This window comes from Spironucleus salmonicida, chromosome 4 (genome assembly GCF_000497125.1).
Source record: "Spironucleus salmonicida strain ATCC 50377 chromosome 4, whole genome shotgun sequence".
Lineage (NCBI taxonomy): Eukaryota > Fornicata > Diplomonadida > Hexamitidae > Spironucleus > Spironucleus salmonicida.
Genome location: NC_090599.1, coordinates 126,151 through 149,489, shown reverse-complemented (window position 1 = coordinate 149,489; position 23,339 = coordinate 126,151). Strand labels below are relative to the sequence as shown.

General features: G+C 27.9%; 23 protein-coding genes across 23 annotated transcripts; 10 read left to right on the top strand and 13 right to left on the bottom strand. All coding sequences in view use genetic code 6, as the record gives it.

Moving 5' to 3' along the window:
• On the top strand, positions 1-3,384 carry SS50377_23500 (RAD50 DNA repair protein RAD50; the record flags this gene model as incomplete). Its single annotated transcript, XM_067907365.1, has 1 exon — positions 1-3,384. One exon carries the CDS (start codon positions 1-3, stop codon positions 3,382-3,384), a length of 3,384 nt encoding a protein of 1,127 aa, XP_067764339.1.
• Positions 3,385-3,443: 59 nt separating this feature from the next.
• On the top strand, positions 3,444-4,961 carry SS50377_23499 (WD40 repeat protein; the record flags this gene model as incomplete). The annotated part of the gene is made up of 1 exon (XM_067907364.1): positions 3,444-4,961. One exon carries the CDS (start codon positions 3,444-3,446, stop codon positions 4,959-4,961), a length of 1,518 nt encoding a protein of 505 aa, XP_067764338.1.
• A 53-nt stretch (positions 4,962-5,014) lies between these two features.
• SS50377_23498 (uncharacterized protein) lies at positions 5,015-5,815 on the top strand (the record flags this gene model as incomplete). Its single annotated transcript, XM_067907363.1, has 1 exon — positions 5,015-5,815. One exon carries the CDS (start codon positions 5,015-5,017, stop codon positions 5,813-5,815), a length of 801 nt encoding a protein of 266 aa, XP_067764337.1.
• Positions 5,816-6,083: 268 nt separating this feature from the next.
• SS50377_23497 (20S proteasome alpha subunit 5) lies at positions 6,084-6,725 on the top strand (the record flags this gene model as incomplete). The annotated part of the gene is made up of 1 exon (XM_067907362.1): positions 6,084-6,725. One exon carries the CDS (start codon positions 6,084-6,086, stop codon positions 6,723-6,725), a length of 642 nt encoding a protein of 213 aa, XP_067764336.1.
• A 669-nt stretch (positions 6,726-7,394) lies between these two features.
• On the top strand, positions 7,395-8,123 carry SS50377_23496 (uncharacterized protein; the record flags this gene model as incomplete). Its single annotated transcript, XM_067907361.1, has 1 exon — positions 7,395-8,123. One exon carries the CDS (start codon positions 7,395-7,397, stop codon positions 8,121-8,123), a length of 729 nt encoding a protein of 242 aa, XP_067764335.1.
• A 14-nt stretch (positions 8,124-8,137) lies between these two features.
• SS50377_23495 (Lyso-PAF acetyltransferase / Lysophosphatidylcholine acyltransferase) lies at positions 8,138-9,139 on the bottom strand (the record flags this gene model as incomplete). The annotated part of the gene is made up of 1 exon (XM_067907360.1): positions 8,138-9,139. One exon carries the CDS (start codon positions 9,137-9,139, stop codon positions 8,138-8,140), a length of 1,002 nt encoding a protein of 333 aa, XP_067764334.1.
• A 592-nt stretch (positions 9,140-9,731) lies between these two features.
• Positions 9,732-10,562, top strand: SS50377_23494 (uncharacterized protein; the record flags this gene model as incomplete). The annotated part of the gene is made up of 1 exon (XM_067907359.1): positions 9,732-10,562. One exon carries the CDS (start codon positions 9,732-9,734, stop codon positions 10,560-10,562), a length of 831 nt encoding a protein of 276 aa, XP_067764333.1.
• Positions 10,563-10,564: 2 nt separating this feature from the next.
• SS50377_23493 (uncharacterized protein) lies at positions 10,565-11,029 on the bottom strand (the record flags this gene model as incomplete). Its single annotated transcript, XM_067907358.1, has 1 exon — positions 10,565-11,029. The coding sequence occupies one exon, from the start codon at positions 11,027-11,029 to the stop codon at positions 10,565-10,567; it is 465 nt and encodes a 154-aa protein (XP_067764332.1).
• Positions 11,030-11,133: 104 nt separating this feature from the next.
• SS50377_23492 (WD40 repeat protein) lies at positions 11,134-12,228 on the top strand (the record flags this gene model as incomplete). Its single annotated transcript, XM_067907357.1, has 1 exon — positions 11,134-12,228. One exon carries the CDS (start codon positions 11,134-11,136, stop codon positions 12,226-12,228), a length of 1,095 nt encoding a protein of 364 aa, XP_067764331.1.
• Positions 12,229-12,233: 5 nt separating this feature from the next.
• On the bottom strand, positions 12,234-12,812 carry SS50377_23491 (Ankyrin repeat-containing protein; the record flags this gene model as incomplete). Its single annotated transcript, XM_067907356.1, has 1 exon — positions 12,234-12,812. One exon carries the CDS (start codon positions 12,810-12,812, stop codon positions 12,234-12,236), a length of 579 nt encoding a protein of 192 aa, XP_067764330.1.
• Positions 12,813-12,902: 90 nt separating this feature from the next.
• On the top strand, positions 12,903-13,364 carry SS50377_23490 (uncharacterized protein; the record flags this gene model as incomplete). Its single annotated transcript, XM_067907355.1, has 1 exon — positions 12,903-13,364. One exon carries the CDS (start codon positions 12,903-12,905, stop codon positions 13,362-13,364), a length of 462 nt encoding a protein of 153 aa, XP_067764329.1.
• A 7-nt stretch (positions 13,365-13,371) lies between these two features.
• On the bottom strand, positions 13,372-13,665 carry SS50377_23489 (uncharacterized protein; the record flags this gene model as incomplete). Its single annotated transcript, XM_067907354.1, has 1 exon — positions 13,372-13,665. One exon carries the CDS (start codon positions 13,663-13,665, stop codon positions 13,372-13,374), a length of 294 nt encoding a protein of 97 aa, XP_067764328.1.
• Positions 13,666-15,080: 1,415 nt separating this feature from the next.
• On the bottom strand, positions 15,081-15,512 carry SS50377_23488 (Homeobox domain-containing protein; the record flags this gene model as incomplete). Its single annotated transcript, XM_067907353.1, has 1 exon — positions 15,081-15,512. The coding sequence occupies one exon, from the start codon at positions 15,510-15,512 to the stop codon at positions 15,081-15,083; it is 432 nt and encodes a 143-aa protein (XP_067764327.1).
• Positions 15,513-15,601: 89 nt separating this feature from the next.
• Positions 15,602-15,982, bottom strand: SS50377_23487 (uncharacterized protein; the record flags this gene model as incomplete). Its single annotated transcript, XM_067907352.1, has 1 exon — positions 15,602-15,982. The coding sequence occupies one exon, from the start codon at positions 15,980-15,982 to the stop codon at positions 15,602-15,604; it is 381 nt and encodes a 126-aa protein (XP_067764326.1).
• A 53-nt stretch (positions 15,983-16,035) lies between these two features.
• Positions 16,036-16,443, bottom strand: SS50377_23486 (uncharacterized protein; the record flags this gene model as incomplete). Its single annotated transcript, XM_067907351.1, has 1 exon — positions 16,036-16,443. One exon carries the CDS (start codon positions 16,441-16,443, stop codon positions 16,036-16,038), a length of 408 nt encoding a protein of 135 aa, XP_067764325.1.
• A 37-nt stretch (positions 16,444-16,480) lies between these two features.
• SS50377_23485 (uncharacterized protein) lies at positions 16,481-17,281 on the bottom strand (the record flags this gene model as incomplete). Its single annotated transcript, XM_067907350.1, has 1 exon — positions 16,481-17,281. One exon carries the CDS (start codon positions 17,279-17,281, stop codon positions 16,481-16,483), a length of 801 nt encoding a protein of 266 aa, XP_067764324.1.
• Positions 17,282-17,520: 239 nt separating this feature from the next.
• On the bottom strand, positions 17,521-18,186 carry SS50377_23484 (uncharacterized protein; the record flags this gene model as incomplete). The annotated part of the gene is made up of 1 exon (XM_067907349.1): positions 17,521-18,186. The coding sequence occupies one exon, from the start codon at positions 18,184-18,186 to the stop codon at positions 17,521-17,523; it is 666 nt and encodes a 221-aa protein (XP_067764323.1).
• Positions 18,187-18,585: 399 nt separating this feature from the next.
• Positions 18,586-18,762, bottom strand: SS50377_23483 (uncharacterized protein; the record flags this gene model as incomplete). The annotated part of the gene is made up of 1 exon (XM_067907348.1): positions 18,586-18,762. The coding sequence occupies one exon, from the start codon at positions 18,760-18,762 to the stop codon at positions 18,586-18,588; it is 177 nt and encodes a 58-aa protein (XP_067764322.1).
• A 128-nt stretch (positions 18,763-18,890) lies between these two features.
• SS50377_23482 (uncharacterized protein) lies at positions 18,891-19,415 on the top strand (the record flags this gene model as incomplete). Its single annotated transcript, XM_067907347.1, has 1 exon — positions 18,891-19,415. One exon carries the CDS (start codon positions 18,891-18,893, stop codon positions 19,413-19,415), a length of 525 nt encoding a protein of 174 aa, XP_067764321.1.
• Positions 19,416-19,417: 2 nt separating this feature from the next.
• Positions 19,418-19,984, bottom strand: SS50377_23481 (uncharacterized protein; the record flags this gene model as incomplete). Its single annotated transcript, XM_067907346.1, has 1 exon — positions 19,418-19,984. One exon carries the CDS (start codon positions 19,982-19,984, stop codon positions 19,418-19,420), a length of 567 nt encoding a protein of 188 aa, XP_067764320.1.
• Positions 19,985-20,700: 716 nt separating this feature from the next.
• SS50377_23480 (26S proteasome non-ATPase regulatory subunit) lies at positions 20,701-21,534 on the bottom strand (the record flags this gene model as incomplete). The annotated part of the gene is made up of 1 exon (XM_067907345.1): positions 20,701-21,534. One exon carries the CDS (start codon positions 21,532-21,534, stop codon positions 20,701-20,703), a length of 834 nt encoding a protein of 277 aa, XP_067764319.1.
• Positions 21,535-22,432: 898 nt separating this feature from the next.
• Positions 22,433-22,771, bottom strand: SS50377_23479 (Ribosomal L22; the record flags this gene model as incomplete). Its single annotated transcript, XM_067907344.1, has 1 exon — positions 22,433-22,771. The coding sequence occupies one exon, from the start codon at positions 22,769-22,771 to the stop codon at positions 22,433-22,435; it is 339 nt and encodes a 112-aa protein (XP_067764318.1).
• An 88-nt stretch (positions 22,772-22,859) lies between these two features.
• Positions 22,860-23,285, top strand: SS50377_23478 (Dual specificity phosphatase; the record flags this gene model as incomplete). The annotated part of the gene is made up of 1 exon (XM_067907343.1): positions 22,860-23,285. The coding sequence occupies one exon, from the start codon at positions 22,860-22,862 to the stop codon at positions 23,283-23,285; it is 426 nt and encodes a 141-aa protein (XP_067764317.1).
• Positions 23,286-23,339: the final 54 nt, after the last annotated feature.

The following is a 23,339-nucleotide window of genomic DNA, read 5'->3' as shown; positions in this document are numbered from 1 at the left end:
ATGCTTAAAGTTAAATCTCTTGAATTTTAAAACATTAGATCCTTTGTTAATAAAACTAAGGTTGAATTTTCTCCTAGTCTTAATATAATAATTGGTCCTAATGGAGCTGGGAAGACTACAATATTAGAGGCATTAAAATTTTCACTTTCAGGGTCTGCCACTTCCACTTTCCCTTCCTAAAAAGTAAGACCTCCATTCACAGTAACATCAAAAATTATACTTTCTGATGATTAAGTTTTTAATTAAGAACTGCAGATAACTGGTAAATCCACTAAAAGAATACTCACGCAAAATCAATAAATTTCACCTGGAATCATGAATTATTTGTTATTTTGCTCCGTAGAAGAGTCATATTGGATGTTTCAAAAACCAGCTGACCTATATAAAACAGCAAATGAAATATTTGATGTTGAAAAGTTAGCAAAATTCTCATCTGAGCTTTCAACTGAAGGAAATCGTCGTGCAAAGGCAGACACAAATATAATGGATTTAATATAATAGTAAAAAGAAAAACAAAAAGCAGTTATTTTGCAAAATATTAGTAAATAAGCTTTAGAGTTATCTAGCGAAGTTCTAGGGTAGTTTAAAGAGATATTTGTATTATTTAATTAAATCATAGCTTTGGGTGATGTGGTTGATGTACTGATTATATCTAATTTTGTTATTGATGATACATTAGAGAATAAATTAGATTAAGAAAAGCAAATGAAGCAAAATCTTATTATCCGTAAAAACGATTTTGAATAAGATTTGATTTAATATGATAATAGTGATAAAATTATTACTCAAGAAGATGCTATTATTATGGAAGATTAAGTTTAACAATTTATTGCCAACCTTTTTTAAGAAAATCCATCTTTCATAAATATACAAATTAATAAGTTAAAAAATAAGACAGGCACTAATTAAGATGCTTTCATTGACATATACTAATTATTTAACGAACGTGTTGTCTCAGTTAAGAAAGAGTATAAAATAACTTAAATTGATTTTTAATTTTCAAAGGACTCTTTAGAATTATTGTAAACTCAATTAAATAAATCAGTAATTGATTTAAAGTAAAATTAATAAGATTTGTAAAAACAGGAAAATTTGATTAGAGAGGATTAGTTATTGGTATAATATGAAAATAAATATTAATCTTAGACAAAACAGCTAAATGCTTTATAAAAAGATTAATAAGATGTCAATCAAGGTATTATAGGAATGTAAATGATTATGGAATGTTAACTTGTAGCTGAAGATAATCGTATAATAGCCAAAAAATTTACTGAAAATCAGTTGTTAGAAAATTCTATAGACGCCTATACTTAGTTATAATAATACTGCAATTAACAAGACTTAACTTTATAAAATATGTTCAATATAATTAATGTAAAATATAGAAATATTATAATTGTTAAAAATAAATAAAATTTGAATTTTAATAGTTCTATTGAGTTTTTTAATGCTATCTCATAATTATTGGAACAGCATATATCGAGCATTGAAGATGGATGTGAATAAGCTAATTATATTTTAAAAGGCATCGATCAGGTCCACTAGTTGAATGTTTTTTCTGATAGTTTAAAATAATTTGTTAGGGGAAAATCGTACGATGGTGTGTTTTTAGCATAATTAGTATAATTATTATCAGAATTTTAAATCTAATAAAGTGCACTAGCATCTAATAAGCAATAACTATTAAAAATTTAAGATCATATAGAATTTGGGTAATTTTTAGAAGAATTTTTATCACTATTTAATATTTCCGATATAGAAGACATTAATAAATTTTTAGATGATCTACAAGATTAATTGACTCTTTTAGATACTACACTATCCATAATTTAAGAATTTAATTTAATATTTACACACCAAAAATAAATTTAGCTATTTTAAATTTTCGCAGATGACTAAACCGTCTTAAAACAATTGGAACTATTTGGAGACTACAACACGTTATTATAAAATTTAACGAGCAATACCACGATAGAAAATATTAATTCCTTCCAATCTAGTAATATACAAAATATCAATGTTAAAGACTCCATTGCTGAAAAGTAAAATGCATTCCAGGCGTTGCAGATGCAAATAAACGAGTTATAGCTCGCTACGCAAACGCTAAATATCGATATTTTGAAGCTCCGCGGAGCACAGAAAAAACGCCAAAACCTGAAAATTAACTAAGAGGATTTTTAAGGCCTCATTATCGCGAATAGCAAAAAAATAGAATAGCTCAAAATCGAGATTGCTCAAAAATCGCTTCTAGCCGAATCCAGCGAAAAGGCGCTGTCCTCTGCCTAAAACGCGTTTGATGAACTCAACAAATCAGTTCTGGTGAACTTGCCAAAAATTCTTTCAACGCTGAGTCAAATTGACAAATTTAATGCCTAAAAGCACTAAAAAGAGCTTAAAAACGAGATAAGATAAATAGAGAATGATATAATAATCTCAAATTCGACAATTTAAACCCTCTAAATCTCCCTTTAAAACCAGCAATAACACATTTTTAAGCAGTCCTAAATAACAAATTTGAAGGCCAAGAAATCGCAAATTGACAACTCTCATAATCAAATCATCAGCTTATTGCCAACATTCCTGGCAAAGCTTGCGAGGATATTCGAATTTCACGAGAAACTGAAATCAGACATGCCAACTAGTCTCTCAAAAGCTGTTAAATTGGCAGCATAATCGTTGGAAACCATCACAAAACCTCACAATTTTTATGCCTAAAATTTGAGCATTCTAAATGAATTTCTAATTTCTACTTCGTAAAATTTCAAGTCACTCGCAAATTCTTCACAAGCCCTTTAGTTGCTAGGTCAGAAACAGCTTCAAATTACGCGTATTTTTGCTCAAAATCTTACTAATTTTCATCTCTCAAAAGAGCTCAAAACGGCCTCAATTCAGCTCAAAACGGCCATCACAACGTTTCAAGACTCATGCTTTACGCGTGCCAACTCGATCCTCGAAAGTTTATGGGTTCAAGTTTACTCGCGAAAAGATATAGAAACGATCAAACTTTCTCGAAATGTCTAGAAATAGACACTCGAGATACTCGGGTTGTCTAATCACGAATGGAGGCCTCTCACAGGGATGATATCTGCCGGCTAGAAGGCATTAGCTAGTATTTTAATTCGCGTGGCACTTGTTTCAGCGCTAAATGTTGGTGTTGCAATTTTCAGCACAGATGAGCCTACGAACTTTTTAGACGAAGGTAATGAGGGTGAATTGGCGCGTGTTCTTGCAGAATTTTGTGCTAAAAGCTAATTGCAATTTTTGGTCATAACACACAGTGAAAGTTTTGGGGAACGGATCATGTCTGAAAGTTAACTCGAATGCAAGGTAATTAAAGTTGTTGGGAGCTGCGAGGGCAGTAGGATTGAGCGAGAAGTTATTTGAAGAAACTGGCGATAACTATATAATAAATGATAATATTTTATTTTTCAATTCCTTCAAAAATGTCACAAACCCTTTTAACAATAGATACAGAGTCAATTGTTACTTCTGCATGTTTTCGTCCAAATCACCTAATGATACTTTATGGGACCTAAGTTGGAGATTTAATTCTTCGTGAAATCTTACCTCCAGAAGATGAACCATCTTCTTTTAATTCTGAAGATTTTGATTTAGACAACAAACTTTAGCTACATACTGTTATTATTTATCATTGTAATTTTTCATCTGCAGCTATAAGGTATTCATCATTCATTTCTGAAAATGAATTTTTTGTTTGCTCTAATACAAACTCAGCAATTTTCATGATTGAGAATAACTCGTTCAAATCTCGTTTTGATATTAATATCACTGGAATTACTGCTTTTTAGTAGCTTAATTTTGATAATGACTCTTTTAATTTGGTATAAAAAGAATTATCAAAAAATTTAAAAATTGCTGCTTTGCAAAGAGAGTTAATCTAACCATTTAAGAGGGCGAATTTCCCCCCTGCCCCGTAGACACTACATGATAATTATTATTTTGCCTTTGGAACAGATAATGGTGAACTCATTATATAGAATATTAATACCAATACGACCATTTGTAAATTTCATGATGCTGCTGATTTTATTTCGTCTATTAAGTAATTAAAAGATTTGATAGTTGTCTCTTCAGGAGATGGAACTGTTTATTTATATAAATCTCAATTAAAAAATTCATTCAGTTCTCGGCTAGAGGAGAATTCGCTACCTGAAGATTATGATTTAAACTGTTTAGAGACAATTTTTAATTTCACAATTGTAGGTACCTCAGAGGGTGAAATATTAAAATATGATATAACTGAGCTTAGTCTGCCCATTCAAAAGTTATAAACTTAGTTTCAGTCAATTGAAACAATTTGCAAGCTTCCTGGAGGTATTATGCTTTTTGGTTGTGAAAATGGAAGTGTTTAAATTTTAAGCATTCGACCATTTTAAATATTAGGTACCTTATGTGAAAATGAGAACAATCCAGTGCTGATAATTGAGCCTAGTTAGGATTATTCCCTATTAGCAATAGGTGGAGCAAGTAATAAATTATTTATTTAAGATATGTAGTGGTTTGCGGAAGATATAGGGATCAAATAAATTGACGTTGAGGAAAAATTTGAAACTGAAGAAACTGCTCATGAAGGTGAATAGACAGAATAACATGAAAACAATGAGAATATAAATAAAACCGTTTAGGATTAGTCTACTAAATCTGTGGAAGAAAGTGACGAATCAGAGTCTAGTGATGATGTCGATATAGATGAGGCAGGAGATGTAAAAGAGGTAAGTAGAGGAGGCATATCTGAGATAAAAAGTGGAGGATAATTTCTAAAAATTATTTAACCTGGCCATATAGACTCAGATTCATCATTTTCAGATTTTTTTGCACCTGTTAATATAACTAAAAAGATAAGCTAAAAGGATAAAATGAAGAAGTAAGCCCTTAGTAAATCTAAAAAGATTGCATAACGATAAGCATTTTTTAAAGATATAGATAGTGCATCAGATTGATTATTATACTATATTATAATTAGATGTATACCACTTCTTTTATCTTTCATAAAATGGATGTCTAAAAACTTTAATCATTTCTACATACAGACATCTAATTTTATGCACTTAATAACCATAAAAGAAAATATGGAAAATTGATAGAATATAATGATGAGAAATTAACAATTTAATATAAAGGACTCATTGGTATTATTAATAAGGAATTCTGGATAAAAGACATAAAATAATTATAGTAAATTAGCCAATAATCTAAAAGTAATTCTGAAAACTTCATAGATATAGAAATAGCTAATGTTATTAATGATAAAAATAACATAAAAAAAGAGATAGCCTATTATGACTTAGATAAGTATGATAATATAAAATTGAACTTAAAGGTACCCAAAAATTATAATCAGTTTGAAGTTAACGAAAAACTCACTGGTAAAAAATCCGACTATAACTTTTCAAAATATACGATTAACATTGGTGATTAAAAAAATCAGGGATAATAGCTAAGAAAAAATGAGAACTATATTGAAAATCCAAACTTATAAGTAGCTCCAATAAATTTAGAAGAGCCATAAGCTAAATGTGATACTATAGCAGAAATGAAAAGTAATTTTAAACGCAACCTTAATTTATCAAATTAAACAGATACAAAAATAACTGAAGTCGTTGAATTAGTTGACGTAAAGGCAAAGTATAGTATTTCAGGATAAAAAACTGAATTATAAATGGAATTAACTGTTTAAAAATAAGTAAATTTGAAAGAAAATTAACCTGTTTTCAAAACTTAATAAGCTGAACCAATTCCTCCACCAGTATAAATAAGGTATGCAGAAAAGTAAAATTCATATTCTTTGAAGTGACTCATATATACCATTCGTTTTCTAAGTCGACATTGTTTAATATTTATAAACTGATGAATTATTAAAGCATAATCACATTATTTATAAATCGATATAAAATATACTTGTTTCATTGTTAATATTAAAATGAACTGATAGTTTCTATCAATGAAATATATCAGAGAATTAATAAACTCTTGAAGTAAGTGATCGATTATATTTTCTAGTCACATAAGTTTTATTTTATTATAGTATAATATCATATAATTTTATTTCACCCACCTCTAAAATGTCTTACGATCGTCATGTTGGAGTCTTCTCACCAGAAGGTAGAATTTACTAGACTGAATATGCTTTAAAATCAGTTCAATTATCTCTCACATCTCTCTGCGTGACCAGTAAAGGACAAACAATCCTTGCAGCAGAAACTATATCTTAGCCACTTGCTGCCGCAAAATCACCATTCGCAAAAATATCTGATTCAATTTACGCTGTATCTTCTGGTTATTCATCCGATATATCGTTAGTATATACACAACTTCGTTCTATTTCATTAAACCATAAATTCAATTTTGGCAGTGAAATTTCGCTCTAATAGCTTGCAAATCAAATTGCAAATTTCATGTCTAATTTCGGACGTTCTTCCTCTAAAAAAGCAGCGATGGGAAGACCTTTTGGCTGTGCAATTTTACTTTGTTAAAAAGGACGCTGTTTCTGTGTTGATGCCGCTGGAAACGCCTAAGAATGGCTCGGAAAAGCCATCGGAGCTGGAGCTGCCAGTGGATAAGAAGAAATCGAGAGGCTTTTTGGAAATAGTGAGTTTGGAGTAGAAATGGTGAAAGGAGTAATGGGAGAAGTTGTAGAAGGCGGATATAGCGTTGCTGTTTTGGGATAAGACGGTTTTAAGGTAGTTTTTGAGAAAGGGTTGTGATGTGAGAGAAGTCTTGTCACGGTATTTTGGATAATATTGGGTAGGTTATATATTGATTCATTTTATCGTGGATACATTGTTTAATCAAAAATATTATTGTTTCTATGGAGTAAAGCAAGTAGACTTTTAAGTATTTACGTTTTAAAATCTTATAATACCCTATTTGGTAGAAAGTAATTTCTTTTATGTTTAAAAAAGAGGTAATGATTATAATATGTATATAAATGACTTTATTTAATTTATTTCAATTCCTATAAATAAAATTAACGACTATACTTGTATGTGCAAAGACAACAATATCCGAATAAATAAAGTTGGGCGCAAAAACTATGCGCTCGTTTAGTAATCTATTTTCTATAAAAATTTAGGCTAATTTATAATATTAACTAAAATAACCTACGATTCTTATATAATTAATATACACAGTCATTAGTAATCTTACCAGGTTTATTTTTTTAATATATATACCAACTATTGAAAGATAGATGATAATTTCAGTGCGTTACTTATAATAATGTTTACAGCGTGGATAGTCTGAATTAGTATAAGTTAAAGTAAAACTATATATATACTATTTTATATATCAATAATGAATATTAGTAATAAATTTTGAATATACTACCATCATTATATTATATAATAGTATGTTTTATATTTTTCCACTCTTGAATGACAATTGATATATTATCCCAAGAACATATTGTTCAAGTGGATCTAACTATTTATTCGCTAACAAATTCTAAGACAATAGATTCTCCAGATTATATTTATTAATCGAATGAATAACTTGTTTTATCTAGAGAAGCATTTTAATCCTATACTTAACTTCATGCTGCAATTCAGGCCGCATCAGAAGCCAGTTATCTTAGATAATAATTTTTTAGAATTGCCCTAGCAGAAAATTTTAGAGAGTAAGAGTTTTTACACTAAGAAGAGCTACCGAATTTAGATTTTTCATAAACTATTCACTTAGCATTAGTCCGTTACTCTAAGCACTAAACAGCTTAATTGAGACCAAGGTTATCTGGGGAAGAATTATAGCTATTGGAATAAGTCCAACGTTTTAAAAAAATTGTTATACAACCCCCTAGAAAATTACCTAAATATCTTAAAAAATCAACATAAATTATATCAACATGTCCTTTTACAGTAGTTGATGCATTAGCTAGAGTTAGACGAGTAATTAGTGGGAATGAAGCAGTTCTATGGAAAACTGCCTAATATCATTGGGCTGGGTTAATTACAATTAAAGAAATTTAAATGATGGATGAGCGTGGTTTATAAGAGTATATTTATAGTGGAGGTGATACTAAAGGAGAAGAGTTAATAGCTGTGGATGTTCCAGAAAAATATGTGGCTAAAATTTAATAATATATTGGATCATTATATGAAGAGTGAATTAAATGAAGATATCAGTCCAAAATCCCAAGTTACTCTTTAGACCAAGCAAACATCGGGTTTTTATGTTTTTATTTACAGAGTTTCGTCCATTACTCATAGTTCCCTCTCCATAATTATTCATTCTAATAATCTTCTGATAATTGTTCTTTAGATACAGATTTATTACCGCTGAACCAGACTGAGTCCTTAAAAGAATAAGTGGTAAGCTGAGAATTTAAATTTTATGCTAAATTTTGACCAACTCTATCTGCATAATTATGATAATCTTCCTCTTCAGTTGCTTAGTATACCTCATCATAAAACTCTAAAGTAATTAAACCGAATAATCCTCTAGTCACACCAATGATATGGTTTTTAGGACCAGTAGTATAGAAAGGATTTTCTAATGAATTATATTTTATAGTAGCTAATTAAATACTGGGTTTGCTTACAAACACACCTGTCCTCATTTTAGGAGTTGCAGCTTAAACAGTTGTTGTCCCAGCAGGAAAAACTCCTAATGGAGGCCAACCATCCTCTGAAAATCTTTTTATTATTTCGTCAGTAGCTCCACCTGAACGAGCTAAAATTGATCTAGTTACACGAATAGTAGGACCAAATAGTTTGTTATTAGCAATACCTGCTTTAGAAATGCATGACTCAACGCCCGATGCTGTACATACTAAAATATCCAACATGGAAGAGTGATTAGACATAAGAGCTTTTGCTTTTTAACTAGGCTTGCCTTTAACAACTAATATCCATCCACAAAAAAATAGTGCAGTTCTGTATAGGATTGCTTTCTATATCCTATATATGCTTCTTCTAATATTAGATAATGGCTTTGTTTGATCAGTTCTCAAATTTGTCAGATAATCAATAAATGCTGATAAAGCTAATAATGGAATTACTAATACAATCCTTAATACAAAAGTAAATGGATATAAAATTGTCAATAATGGTTATATAAAATAATAATAAACATTATGTTATCTACTCAACGGGAGTAAGCAAGGATGAGGTTGATCTACCATTTAGAGTGCGGCCTCAGATATTGATTTGAAATATAATAAAATAATTGATAGTTTTTACGAAACTATAAAGTTACTATAATTAATTTTATTAATAAAGTAGTATTAAAAAATTACATTTTATATTATTATACCTAATAACCGGAAGATAATAAATAAAAGAAATGTCCTCTTCGTCATTTGCATCTGTGTCAATAGAATAATTTTAGTAAACTTGTTCTCCATTACAGAATCCCTTTTTTAAAACAATTACTACATGTTGTTAAGTAGAGTTTCATTTGGAAAACTGTAAATTTAAAGGGAATATATCAAGACCTTTGGATAATTTAAATTTTACTTAAATAACATTTAATTAATTTATATTATAGGCTAAAATAAATTCAGGGTTCCATCAAATAGGGACAATGCGATGTGAAAATTTATCAGACATTTACTTTGATGAAACATAGAAAATTGTATTACTTCCTTAAAAATATAATCTAAGAATGTTTTCAAGTGATGTTTTGTGCGACCAAGAAAAAGTTGTTTTTGTATTGGAAGCCAACTGATTTTATTTATATAATAATATATTATATTTATTTCCAATAATCATAGAATGGAAAATCCAGAAGTTCAAGAAAATAATGAAAATACTAACTAACAAGAAATTTAAAGTATCGAATAGTTAGAGAACAATGAAATAATAGAGTAAATTCATGAAAATGAAGAAGATTTGTATGAGCAGGAATAAAACTCTACCTATCAAGAAAAAACACGGTAAAAGATAATTTCAAATGGTAAGCAACTCAATAGGCAGGAAATATCATACGCATTATCATATTTTACCACTAACTACGGTTTTACAAATCCCTACAATACAGTTACCCCGTAGCTCTTCAAGTCGCGTTTTGATCCGATTAAATGCTTATCTTATAACTCCTGCTTTCAACTTTTACGCGAGCCTTTTGGTACTAAAAAAGCACCCAATAAGATAGTTTCTGGTTAAGATGTTATTCAAATTTTAAACTACAGAACCTCTGCAGCTGATACAGTTGATTTCGCTGCAGAATCATTTTTAATGCTTGGTGCAAAAGATCTCAGTGATAAAATTTCACTAAAAAAGATGGCAGAAATTGTCAATATTTGTTATCAGGATCTCGAGTTACACTTGCAGCTCGCAGAGGACTACCACGAACATCTTAATTATATTAATAAAAATTTACAAGAAAATGAAAAGCTTAGAGCCGAAAGAGATGGAGACTCTCAGTAAAAGATGCCTAAACCAGAAATGGACTTAGAAATTGGAGGTGTCGTGGAGTGTATAGAGGTCCTATAACTAGCTTTGGGAAAGGACGAAATAGGTTTTGATGAGTGGAAAGAATTGTTTTACGACGTCTTGAACTTACAGTTTTAAGACTATAGGAAAGATATATAAAGAGCAAAGTGAATTCATTCATTTATAAATTACTGAATTTCAGTATGCGAAAATCCGGAGAATCCAGGAATTCTCCAATGATCAGCTAGCTGAGCGACTATTGCGGAATTACGCTTAGAATAGTAATGATAGTTTTGTATTTAGTTGATATTCTCCAGTGAGTATTATCTAATTAGTTTTAAACGATGTTTTTATATTTTTGATGACAATATATTAGAGTTAACATCATAGCTGGAAAAGTATTATAAAAATGATCTGGGTTTAATATCACGTATTCCAAGAGCTGTTACAATGATATCAAACAATCGTTCTGGCTCTGAAGTCCATCTGAAACGCTGATAGTTTTATTTTAGATTTGTCCTGTCATTTTTGGTCTAGGGTATGATTGGAAGATTTTTACACTGATTAATAACTAGTTGTGGATTTTTTAGTAGTTCTTCAACAGAGACAAGGTATTAATTATTCTGCTTCTTAATCATTTTTAGTAATAATAAATTTGATATATATTAATATAAAATACAAATTATTGCATAAATATACAAATTATATAATAGATGTTTATCACTTCATCTACCTTTTCTTTATGCTTTGTGCCTAGTTTTTAAACGATGAATATGCCATCTATGATCCACATACTACATCATAGTTATTTAAATCTTAATGTGATGATAAAGGAGGGTTTTATTCAGCATTTACTCCATTTGGTTCTATTTCAATAAGATCTAGATAAAATCGAATATATACATTCTCTAATAATTCTCCTGCAGTTAGAACACGAACAACATTTCCTGTTGAATTTTCATTAGCATCTACTGATGTGAATGGAAACACGGCATTAGGAACCAATGATGGTAGAATTTATTTATTCACATAGCTGGGCGAATTTATTTAGATAATGCATCATCATTCACGAAAAATTAATTCAATAGACCAATACTAAAATCTTATACTTTCTGGAAGTGATGATGGAACAGTATGTTTAGCAGTATTAGGTGGAGAAAAAATAAGTAATTTTCATGATCATGGTTTGAAGGTTAATTTTGTTAAGTTTTGGAGGAATTATTTAATATCAGGTGGTAGTGATAGAAAAGTTAGAGTAAGTGAACTAGTATAAGGATAAAACGGAGCTTAAATTGAAGTTAGGTAAATAATATCGTTCTAAGAAGAAGTAGAGCTTGTGAGTATTTTAGGTGACAAACTGTATGTAGTATAGGGAAGTAAAATTTACTTTTAGAGATTACTTAGTTTTGAAAATACGTAATAGGAAGAAGTAGAGATTTTTAATGATCAAGAATAGTAATTAAAAATAACAGCCATCACATCAAATGATGCATCTACTAATGTATTCATAGGCCTTGATAATGGAATAATTAAAATTTTACATTCACGAGGAGGTATAACTGATATTTTTACAAAAATTTAAAAGCCTGTTTCCTAGCTTTAGTTCTTTGCACAAATGTTTACTGATTAAGCCAATGTTTTTAGTTAATAATTTTCAAAAGAGTTGACAGATGATTTTATAGTCCAAAATGTTAGAGTATAAATGCTCTTGCCAAAAATGATAAATTTAAACACATTTTTAACACAAACGAGTATTTAAACTGAAGATGTTATCGACTAGAAAAAGATGGGCAAAATTCTAAAAGATATTTCTGCTTTGTCTATGAATATAAAGTGAATTGATCATTATTTTTTTCCGCACCCAGTGCAGAATTTATACTATTTTGAAATTATTGTACCACAATTACATTTTAAAGTTTGTAATTACTTATGCTAATTGACAGAATTTGTGCTCTCAGGATACATATCACTAGCTTCTAATTAATAATCCGATTTAAGCTTTTAGACCGCTTATTGTTCGCCTTACTTTGTTGATCTAATAACAGGTTTTAACTCATGGTAGTTATGTTGAATACAGTATGTTTCTAAGAAGCTACATGCTTCGAAACGCCTAGCCATGAACGCCATATCCACACCAGAGGCACCTTTTATGTTTCTGAGCCTAATATCTTCTTTCTCAATTAGCAGTTAAATAACAGGTAATCTACCTGAACCGCATGCATACATCAGTGCTGTATTACCTGCTGAATTTGTCTTTCCAGCTTCTTTAATCCGTTTTTAACAAGTAAATAGATCACCATATGAAGCGGCTATCATTAGCTCTGTGGTATTGTTAGGATATTCTTCTTCAAGCTTTTATTTTAAAAATTATTCGTTTTCTTCAAAGGTCTTAGGTATAGTGATTTTTACATTATAAGCCATTTATGAGAGGGTATTTTTAGAAAAATTAAAACGCTAAAAAACATGCATAAAACATATATTATATATAGTAATTTTTCAGCAAATTTCATAATGTATAACTATAAACCTCATTGGCCAGCAATTTTATATGACTATCGCGAAAATGGCATATCGCAAAGGGCCTTACCAGAAGCTAAGCTATCGGATATATCAAAAATATGTGAATACTATTATGAATAATTATAGGCATCTTGTATTGATGATCGAGAGAATATGAAATTAGTTTTATAATATATGCATCGAATTAAAAACTAGGCAGCAGAATTGTAAGGTTAAGATTAAGAATTTATGTAGAATCTTAAAAAAGTACGTGGAATCTAAGAAGAGTTTGAAATTCTGAAAGCTGGAGACTTAGACCATGATCCATTGAGAAGCCCTGAATAGATGCATAAGCAACTTTTATAAGTGGAAACAGATTATAATTTACTTATTGATACTATTGAGTCTTATAAACGTAGAATTTTATTATTAGAAGATAGTTTGGATAAGAATTTAGACAGAAAACTGTACTGAATATAATTCATATCTCACTATAATAATGATCTGGTTCTTAGTCAAATATAATTTTTAGCGTGACTTTTCCAGTGATGCTAAGTGAATTCTACTAATCATCATGATTCTATGTTAATACATATAAAGATTTTGGGAGCTTTATAACTCGACCAACTAAGAAATTTGGGCCAGATTAAAATCTTGCAATATTATTATCAATCTCTATTTTACCTAATACTAACTATAATGTTGCAAATGACCCTTAAAATTCTAATATAGCTAATTCTTCAACACCTTCAAAAGTAACATTAATTATATGCATTATTATTGTATTTATATTTGTATATTATAGTATAGTAATCTATTTAAATAATAACATTCAAATTTACCAAAAATATATTATTTATAGCCTAAATTTATATGAATTCATTAGGTTTATATTCAAAATATATTACTAATAGAAGCAGTTGATGAAATTTTAATAATATCCTATTCTTTTATATTATAATATTTTGATCTTAACTTTAAAATAATGAGAAAAATATTTATTATTTATAAATAACCGTGTACATTAGCAATTTAATCATTTTAATTTATCTTAGCTTTCTATATACTGTAAATTTTAATAATTATCATTATTATATTTTAATATTCCATTTTAAACAAACTGTAATTATGGTCTTCTAATTAATAATTTAATTTCCAATTTTTCAGGTAAATTTAATTTATTGATAATGCATCATTTATTTTAAAAATCCACTTAGAAGATAACTTTGTAAATTATATTATTGTGTTAAAGTAATACTATAATACTGTCATATTTTTCATAAAATATCTAGTTCTTTTTCATCTTTTATCAAGTAAGTATGTTAAAATAGAATTCATATCCACCTACTAAATTTATATGTCTAAAATATTACAGCACACTAATAACTATGTAATTTTTATAAATTATTATCTATCTAGTATATTTTTCAGCTTTTTAGTTTTATGTCCATAGTTCAACAAATATATTGTATAGTGAAAACTTATACAGTTAAGATGGTAAACTATAAACTTATAATAATTTATGTTCATATATAAGATAAATTTCAATGGATATATATCAGATGTCAACAGATAAAATTTATGGCATAACAATTCTTTTCGTTTATCTAAATTAAAAATAAAGTCTATTGCGATATCATATATCGAATTATATATACTAGTAAATAATAACGATTGATTTGTAATACTTTATCATTAACGCTATGCAAATATCTTAATAAATTTATTTAACAAAATTCTATTAAGTTTATGATAGAGTGATTTCTATACTTAAATATGTTGCAGTTCTATTATGATAATTATATTTAATGATTTATTATCATAAGTAAGGCATATTTTTATTAATTTATCAATTTAACCACTGGTTAAGTTATGAACACTATTACTAGTAAGATTAATTACGTTCTTTATATTTAAAATACCATTACTTGAAAAACATAGTATTTTTTTTGTATTTATAAGTTATGTCAATATTATTACCTCATTACACGATATATTTAGTTATTTTAATTTGTTTTTAGTAAATATATTCTATTTTTTTACTAATCGAAAATTAAACGACACACAAAATAAATATAATTCCAAAATGGCATTAGCAGGATACTTTTTATCAGCAACATCAAATTATTTCAATTAACTTACTGTTATAACAGGATTTTAATTAAGTCTAACAATTTCGAAAAAAGATGATCACTTGGTTTAAAATGCCTCCAATAGTTTAATGACAATTTCAACTCCAATTTCTTCTTAGACAAGAGGAGGAATAGTTAATTTTCCCTCTTTTAGGTCTGAGCGTTTGTTATAGAACCAGCCTTTCACTGAACGAATTGGTAAATTCATTTTATCAGCAAGTTGAACCATTTCTGAACTTTTTAACATAGGATTTCTTACAAAATTAAAAAACAGTTCAATTAGCTCATTGTTGCTAAATAGTACTTTCTACTACACATTTTCTTTAAATGTGCTAGGTTTATATTATTCATATCCCAATAGCACTAATGCCATATCCGAAACTTTTTATGCTATGTTTCTATCCTCAGTTGTGAGCCCTAAATGCTCCATCAAATTATCTACATTTGTGATTACATAGAGTGGTAACTCTATGATATCATTCCATTACATTTCAAGTATGTGAAAGTAAAATATTAATAGCTAAAAATATTAAATTATACATTCAAGTACAATATAAATTAAATTTGGGGTTAATTATCTCACTATTATTTATTTCGATTCCTCTATCGAAGCTAGCTGGCAATCATTAATGGACTAGCTTTTCTAATTTTTCCCTATTTACTTATTCGTACATTTGGAAATAGTTCATCTAATTAATAACATTTTTCGGTTAAAACTGGATCAATCTTTGTAGGTATATCTGTAAATATTATGGTAGAGTGTTTTAAACTATCTAAAGTGAACATACTTTGATGAATTTACTCCAATTTCTAAAATTCTGCTTTTCGTTGTACATTATATTTTCTATCAGGTATGTACATTTAGTAGTCTTTTTCAGACATCGCATCAACAGCCTATGATCCTTGATTTAGAATGTATTTCCTATCTTAATTAAATGCCAAATTAAATTTGGTTGACATTTTTGAATACAATCAGAATATTCTTGTAATATAACATTATACTTAAACACAATTCACTAATTTCTTAGCATAGCTTCTAATAAGCTAGCTAAATCGGCTGTAATATTAATTGATTGATTTGCTGCGCATTATTAGGCTGTAAAACTTTCTTATTATTTATCAATATCAACTTCAGATGACTTTAAACTATTAGATGGAGTTATAATAAGGTCTTATTATTAAAATTTCTGATGTTTAGAGACTCTCAGAACTGTATCTGGATCTCTTACTCTACGTAGTATAGGCTCTTACTTTTTCCAATTTCTAATTGTCTTTGAATTAATATTAAAATATTTAGATGCTTGATATGATGTTCTTTTACTATCTTATGCCATCCAATCTAAAATATTTAATTTTGTGGATATAGAAAATGTTTATTTAAAGTGATCGTCTGTAACATGATATGGAGATCTTTTGTTCATTCTAAATTTTGGGGGAAAATATAATATTATAATATATTCATTCAGAAGTCTAATATTGGAATGTATTGTCTGTTAAAAAAGTTCCCATTAAGTCTTAAATATTCTCAAAATATATTTATATCTTATCTATTTCACCACATCTTAAGTATGCATTAAATGCAACAATAGCGCAATGATCCATAGTATCTCCTACTATAATTATGCCTTACTCAACATTAACTTTTTTTTCATCAAATATAGCTATATTTGGAACGGTTATATCGTCAATAATAAAAATACTCCATGATATGTTTATAGCCCCAGGGAAAATATTTTCAGAACAGTCTCGGCAATCTATTAATTATGAAAATTTTGGTTTTCTTTAAGATGGAATTGGATATTTTCCAGCTATTTTTGATACTATTACACTATCTTGAAGTTACCTACAAAATTCAATTAGTTCATCTTTCCTAATTCTCATTTATATTTATGGAGTGGCAGAATAGCTAGAAGAAGAGCCAGACTTGGGGCGAATGAGATGTCCTTTTGCACCCTACCATGACTTATATCCACCCTTTATTATAGATAAATTATTAAGAGCATGCCCAAAGTAAAGGAACTAAAACCATAGTAAAGGTGCAGAAATTCCATCATTATCATAAATAATGAGAAAATGTGTTCTTGAAATACTATGCCTTATAACTTACTCTGCAAACGCTTTCCCAGTGGTTATTTTTTAGATATGAAATATTTATGTGTTTGGTAAAGGTTCAGAAATATCATTTGCACATAGAATTTTTATTTAAATATCATTTAATAATGGTGTAAGCCAGTCTTCTTTGATGAAAGCAGGATTCATTATAATTAAATTAGATAAAATGTTTATAACAAATTTATATATTAGAATATATCTTTACCTAAATTTATTGGTAAAATGATAAATTAAATGAAAATTACAATGTGAGATAATAAAAAGAGACGCAATTTAATTTTGAAGTGTTTATATTAAATATTATAACTATATATAAAATTATGAGATATCTAAGGAGCTAATATCTGATTCCAAATAATATATTTATTAAAAAAAATTATAATTTCTCACAGCTTTTTAACTAAAGCCTTGCCAATAACATAAATAAAGACAAATAAGAATACAATTAGTAATATTTTCCAATATCCTTTCACATTTTTCAGTGCTGATTAGAATTTACCATTTGCCCTATCTAAAAATTTTTCAGCAGTATCTAAATTGTCACCTACTCTCCATAAACTCTCCCCTTAAGATTAAATTGCGGCATTTGTTATTTTTTGTGTATTTTATATTTATCTTAAAATATTATTAATTTAATACATGTTTTAAGAAGGCTTCTCTTATAATTAAAGAGCAGTAGTTGAAATCTCAACGGTTTCTTATTAACTTTATAATTATACCTAAGGTTCATAATGATTAATAGATGTAATTTTTTAAATCTACTCTTATAGATTAGAAATAAGTGGCAAAATGAGCAGCTTTTATTACTTAAATACTTTCTATTGTATATAACTTAGTGTTTTAACATGTTTAGATACAATATTAGAGGATTATGTAATAAGGGATGAAAATTAATTAATTTATTACAGTAGATCTTATTACCCTAATTATTGTATATATTACGCTTTTTATACAGATACAAGTAAATTATTATAAACACTGTTGATATTGTTTTCAGTTAGTTGTAAGCTTACATTTTGAAGGTTTTCAATAAATAGAGAAGTAATATCCATTTTAATATATATTGTGTATTAGATAATAATAGTTATTATCTAAAATGAGTATAATAAATAAAATTTATGATATTGCTCAATAGAACTTTATTTAAGAACTTAAAGTATAATTATTCGATAATTTATACTATATATTTTAATATCTATAAGAGTCTGTCAAAAATAAAAGAATTTATAATAATTTTATTATTTTTTAAATGGATATTAACCCTGATAACTCATTACAAGTAGGAAAAATTATTACAGAGTTTATTAAATAAGAGTATGAGTAAGCTATTTATGTTAACTCGTAAATATAGTAAATATAAGAAAATTAAATTATCATAATAGACGATATAGATTTATTATATTGTCTTATTGAGTAAATACATCATTAAGTAATAAATAACATTACTATTATCACTATTTCATCGCTGCTTCCTAAATTAATTTAAACATCAATCTACAACAATTTAGCATAATTTTATGAGCAACAAAACTACTTTCCAATATCTGAATTTAAATCTTTTACGTTCCAGGGATCGTTTAAATTTGACGACGTAATCTAGCTACTAATCTAACGAACTACACTTTCATTGTAATTTTTATAAAAATCTAATAATTTACCTCTCTATTAAGCATAATTTTACGCGAATGATGTAAAATAGTCATTAAATAAAAATTTTCCAGCGCCATCCATATATTAGCAAAATGTATATAAATTCATGATAGATATAGAAAAATAAAGTCAGGTAGTTTTTAGAAAACTCGAGGTATTGTTATTTTTAGAAGGTGAGAAATATGACTTTGACTTATCTAAATTAGTTAACAATGAAAGTAATTGTGGAGATGTAAAAGTTATTTATAATAACATTTTTGGTGATAAAATTACTAAACAAATAAACATTGGCATGGCATTAAAGATGATAAAAGCTAAATATTAAAAATCTTCAAATTAATTGATTTTTGAAAATTTTGGAGAGTAAAACTTTACTAATAATACAATATAAATTCTTGTATAAAATGATAGAACAAAGATTGGAATACTTTTCAAATGTATACAAAATATGGCTTTTGAGCATCCTATTTATGATATATTATTGAAATATAACGAGTTGGAAGGTAGTAAACATATGAGTAAAGAGACATTAATATAAGAATTCGAAGAAATCATTAGCCAGCTAGTTGAACTGAATATTATTGGCGTTGAATATAAATAGAATTTAGTAGTCGTAACAAGGAAATTTTGAGTTCATTAAAGTAATGGTAAATTAGTACCTTCTTATTTAAATCTGTACATTTTTTTAGCTATCCTTAAAGCGTGATTTAAAATTAACATCATATCATTTATAATTTATATCTAGTTCATATAACATTATTGAATTTTAAATTTATCCGTTCGTTGCGAAAAATAGAATAAATTATTCAAAGATTTTATATATGGCGCTCCAAAAAGTGATTCACTGTTTGAAATAATATTTTTATTATTTAAATAAAGAATATCATCTGTCTATCGTATTACAAAATGATTCTTTTTGCGTTTGATTTCAGTTTTAGAATCCATAAAAAGTAATTCATAATTTTTAAGTAGTAATGCTACATCTACTTTATTAAACGGTAACCTGTTAAATTTTACTGATTAGAAATCATACCACCAATTTTCTGTCTATACTTTAAAGCTAAATTATTAGGTATCTTTTAGATCAAATTTTTCAATATCTAATTGTTTTGATATTGTCTAGCTGAAATTAGTGAATAACTATGGTGAAATTGATCGTTTTTACAATGATAAGAAATGAGAAGAATTAGGCTTAATCATTTCAATTTTTTATAAAACTTACTCATAAGATCGTATTTTATTTACTTAGCTAGCTATTCGATGTTGTGATGCTATAAATTTTCTATTTCCTTAACTTCGTGAAGCAGATTGCATTTAAAGCCTGTTACCTATTATTATAATATATAAATAATGGAACAAAAAATAGAAATATATTTATTATTAACAGTAATAAATTAGTCATAGTCATAAAATTTATTTATAATTAATATTTAGGTATATAAATACATATATCATATTAAAGAGAATCGTAAAATGATTAATATAAGTTTTATTTATTTACTATTATCTAAAAATGACTTCTCGTACTTCTTGTACTAAACTATATGATCAAGAAAATATTAATAAGTTATTACATAGTTATAATTATAATAGTAATATGTATGTTATATCTTCTTAACCTTAAAATATATTAATAAATTGCCAATGGTGTTATAATGCAATTACTCTATCAGTTTCGCTAAAATAAATAAAGTAATTAACTGATTTTAACATGCTATGATTTTAATAATTTGTTGATTAATTTTATCGTAAGATTCATACCTAGTGATAATGATTATTTTGTAAGGTTAGTTATATTTCAATGCTAATGAATGTTTTTGATTTTACTTGAACATGAAAATGCAAAAAATGGAATATTTTTAACACAAAATTAAGATTTAAATATTATTTCAATTTAAAAAAAAATATAAAATCGCTCAACTGAACATCATTCCCCTCAACACAAGATCAAGATCCCCCTATACAGTTTCGTCCAATAAATTTTCAGCTTCTTCTTCTACACCAATCAGGTCGTTATTCCTTATACCGTCTAATATTTTGTCCATATTATCAATAATATTAACCGTCGTTCCACCAATTAGTTCAGGCCATTTTTTAGTACTTATTTTATTGGTTATAGTGTTTTCTGCCCCATTTTAACAAAATTAAATGTTCATTTAGTAGAATTAACTACCCATCCCATGAAGAACTGAACTTGGGTCTTTTTTCCTTAAATAACCAACTTGAGAAGTGGCAATGCGTGAATCTGGACCTGCACTAAGAGATAGTTTATTTTCAGTAAGTCTAAACGCTTCAAGTTCAATTCTTCCGTTTGCAGAATTGACAGGATCGACAACAATCGCGACACATCTAGGATTTAACTATTCGAATGTTTACTACATTTTTTGATCGACGCCAGATAACCAACAATGATAGCCTGGGTGTGAGTGAAACCACCCTACTACTTTTTCCGTAACTCTAACTTTTTCCAACTGATTTAGCATTTCAGCCTAGTACTCCTCATCAATTGATTCAACGGAGTCAGACTACCCTATTTGTGGCATAGCAAATACATCAGTAATATAAATCGTGTACTAGTCAATAAATGAACCAAGACAAAGCCCCATGACTTCAACAGGGATACCACGCTGTGCATGTTTAACCATTTTGATGAGAGCGATTGTTGATATGACTACAGTCTCTGAAGAATCAGTTTGTTTTGTATTCTATTTTGGCATACCCATACCAGGGAAATTCATAAGTTAGTCCATTTTTAGAGGTGAAGTTAGGAAAATTATATACATATATTAATATATAATTATTTAATATTATTTAAATACATATATATATTAGCATCATGGTTAAAATAATATATGTATTTCATACCATTCTACAAATGAGCTATTCTACGGTCCTAAAACTACGAAAGATATGGACTGACACAAAAAGATAGCAGGTATAGTCATCAAAAATAATTAGCGAATATCTACAAGATATTAAACCAATCTAATCTGTGTAATAGCATTATCGTAAAATTCCATGCATTGTTTAAACTAGCTATATAGACTATAATCAATAATTATAATTAAAAAAATAGAATCCTCCACATAAAATAGATTTGTCATAGTAAAATATAGTTATAAAAGATAATTATTATCCTTGGTGGTTTGACGTATTTGAATATAAATTTTTAGGAAGATCTTTTACACCTTGCATATTAAACTGTGATATAATTATAATAAATTTTTTAGATCTTATCTAATATAAATTTGAGATTAAAAAGAAAGTTCCAGAATTATCAATTATTCGTAAAATTGATAATATAGTTTATGAATAAAGGAAGCTAACCATTTTAAAAGATTCCCCAATTATATAATGTGCATTCTTTTAACAACTTATTATTACATTCAAATATTCTGATGATTACGATTAGTTTTGGTTTTAATAGAGAGTATTTAATTGGGTAAAAATAGTTAAAAAATAAATTGAATTAATGGAATAAGCACTGTTTGTGGCACCGAGACTGCGATAAATTAAGTTGCTTAAAAAAGAATATATTCAAGGGGAGGAAATAGCACGAAAAGTGTGGGATTGAAATGAATTTTTATATATATCATCAAATCTAAGCTATTACTAGTAGACTGATGTGAATCTGGCTCACGTTAGTCATCACTCCTGGGCTTCTTCGTCTTCTTCAATGGCGCAGTTAACAAGCTTGTAACCAAGTTTACCGTTTTCGAGGATTCTGAAGATATTTCTATAAGTACCTTCGTTGGTGGTGTTGATATATTTACGAGCAAGATACTTAGCATAACGTTTGGTAAAATCAAAATCTTCTTTAGGTGTGATAGTAACTTTGTTACCTTCAACAACGATGGTGCAGCACTTGGCAAGGACAGCCTTATGACGGTTAACACGCATTTAGGTCTTGAGGAAGTCAACAAAATGGTTAACATCGATCTGGGCGGTTTCAACGGCTTCAGTGAAATCAATGAAATAAGTATTCATGGCTCAAGGAGTGGAAAATTACAATCTAAAAGAAAATAAGATATATTATAAGATATATTATATTATAGAATTTATAGTTAACAAAAACATGAAACTATATAATAAAATTGTAAAGAATCTATACTTAGGGAATGCCGCATGCTAAAAGCTATCCGAAAAACCAGAAGATGCAAAAGTTTGTGTAACCTTTGGTGTTAAAGATACCGGTGCACCAAAATGGGCAGAATATTACATATTTTTTAATCTCGAGGATAAACCAACAGTAGATCCTTAGTATTTCTTAAAATTGATGTAAGAATCATTTTAATTTATAAAAGAGCACATTGAGTATAGACCTATTTTAGTTCATTGTGGGCTTGGAGTATCCCGTTCTGGAGCCGCTGCTGTTTATTATGTTATGAAAACACAAAATTTAAGTTATTATGATGCGTTTAGTTATGTTTAATCTAAAAGGACGTGTGTTTTACCTAACTAAGGTTTTGCAAATGCATTAACTTCAATTAACTAGTAATGATGTATTATTCTTAAATTTATGAAGTTATTGATAATGAGAGTTGTTTTAATTAAG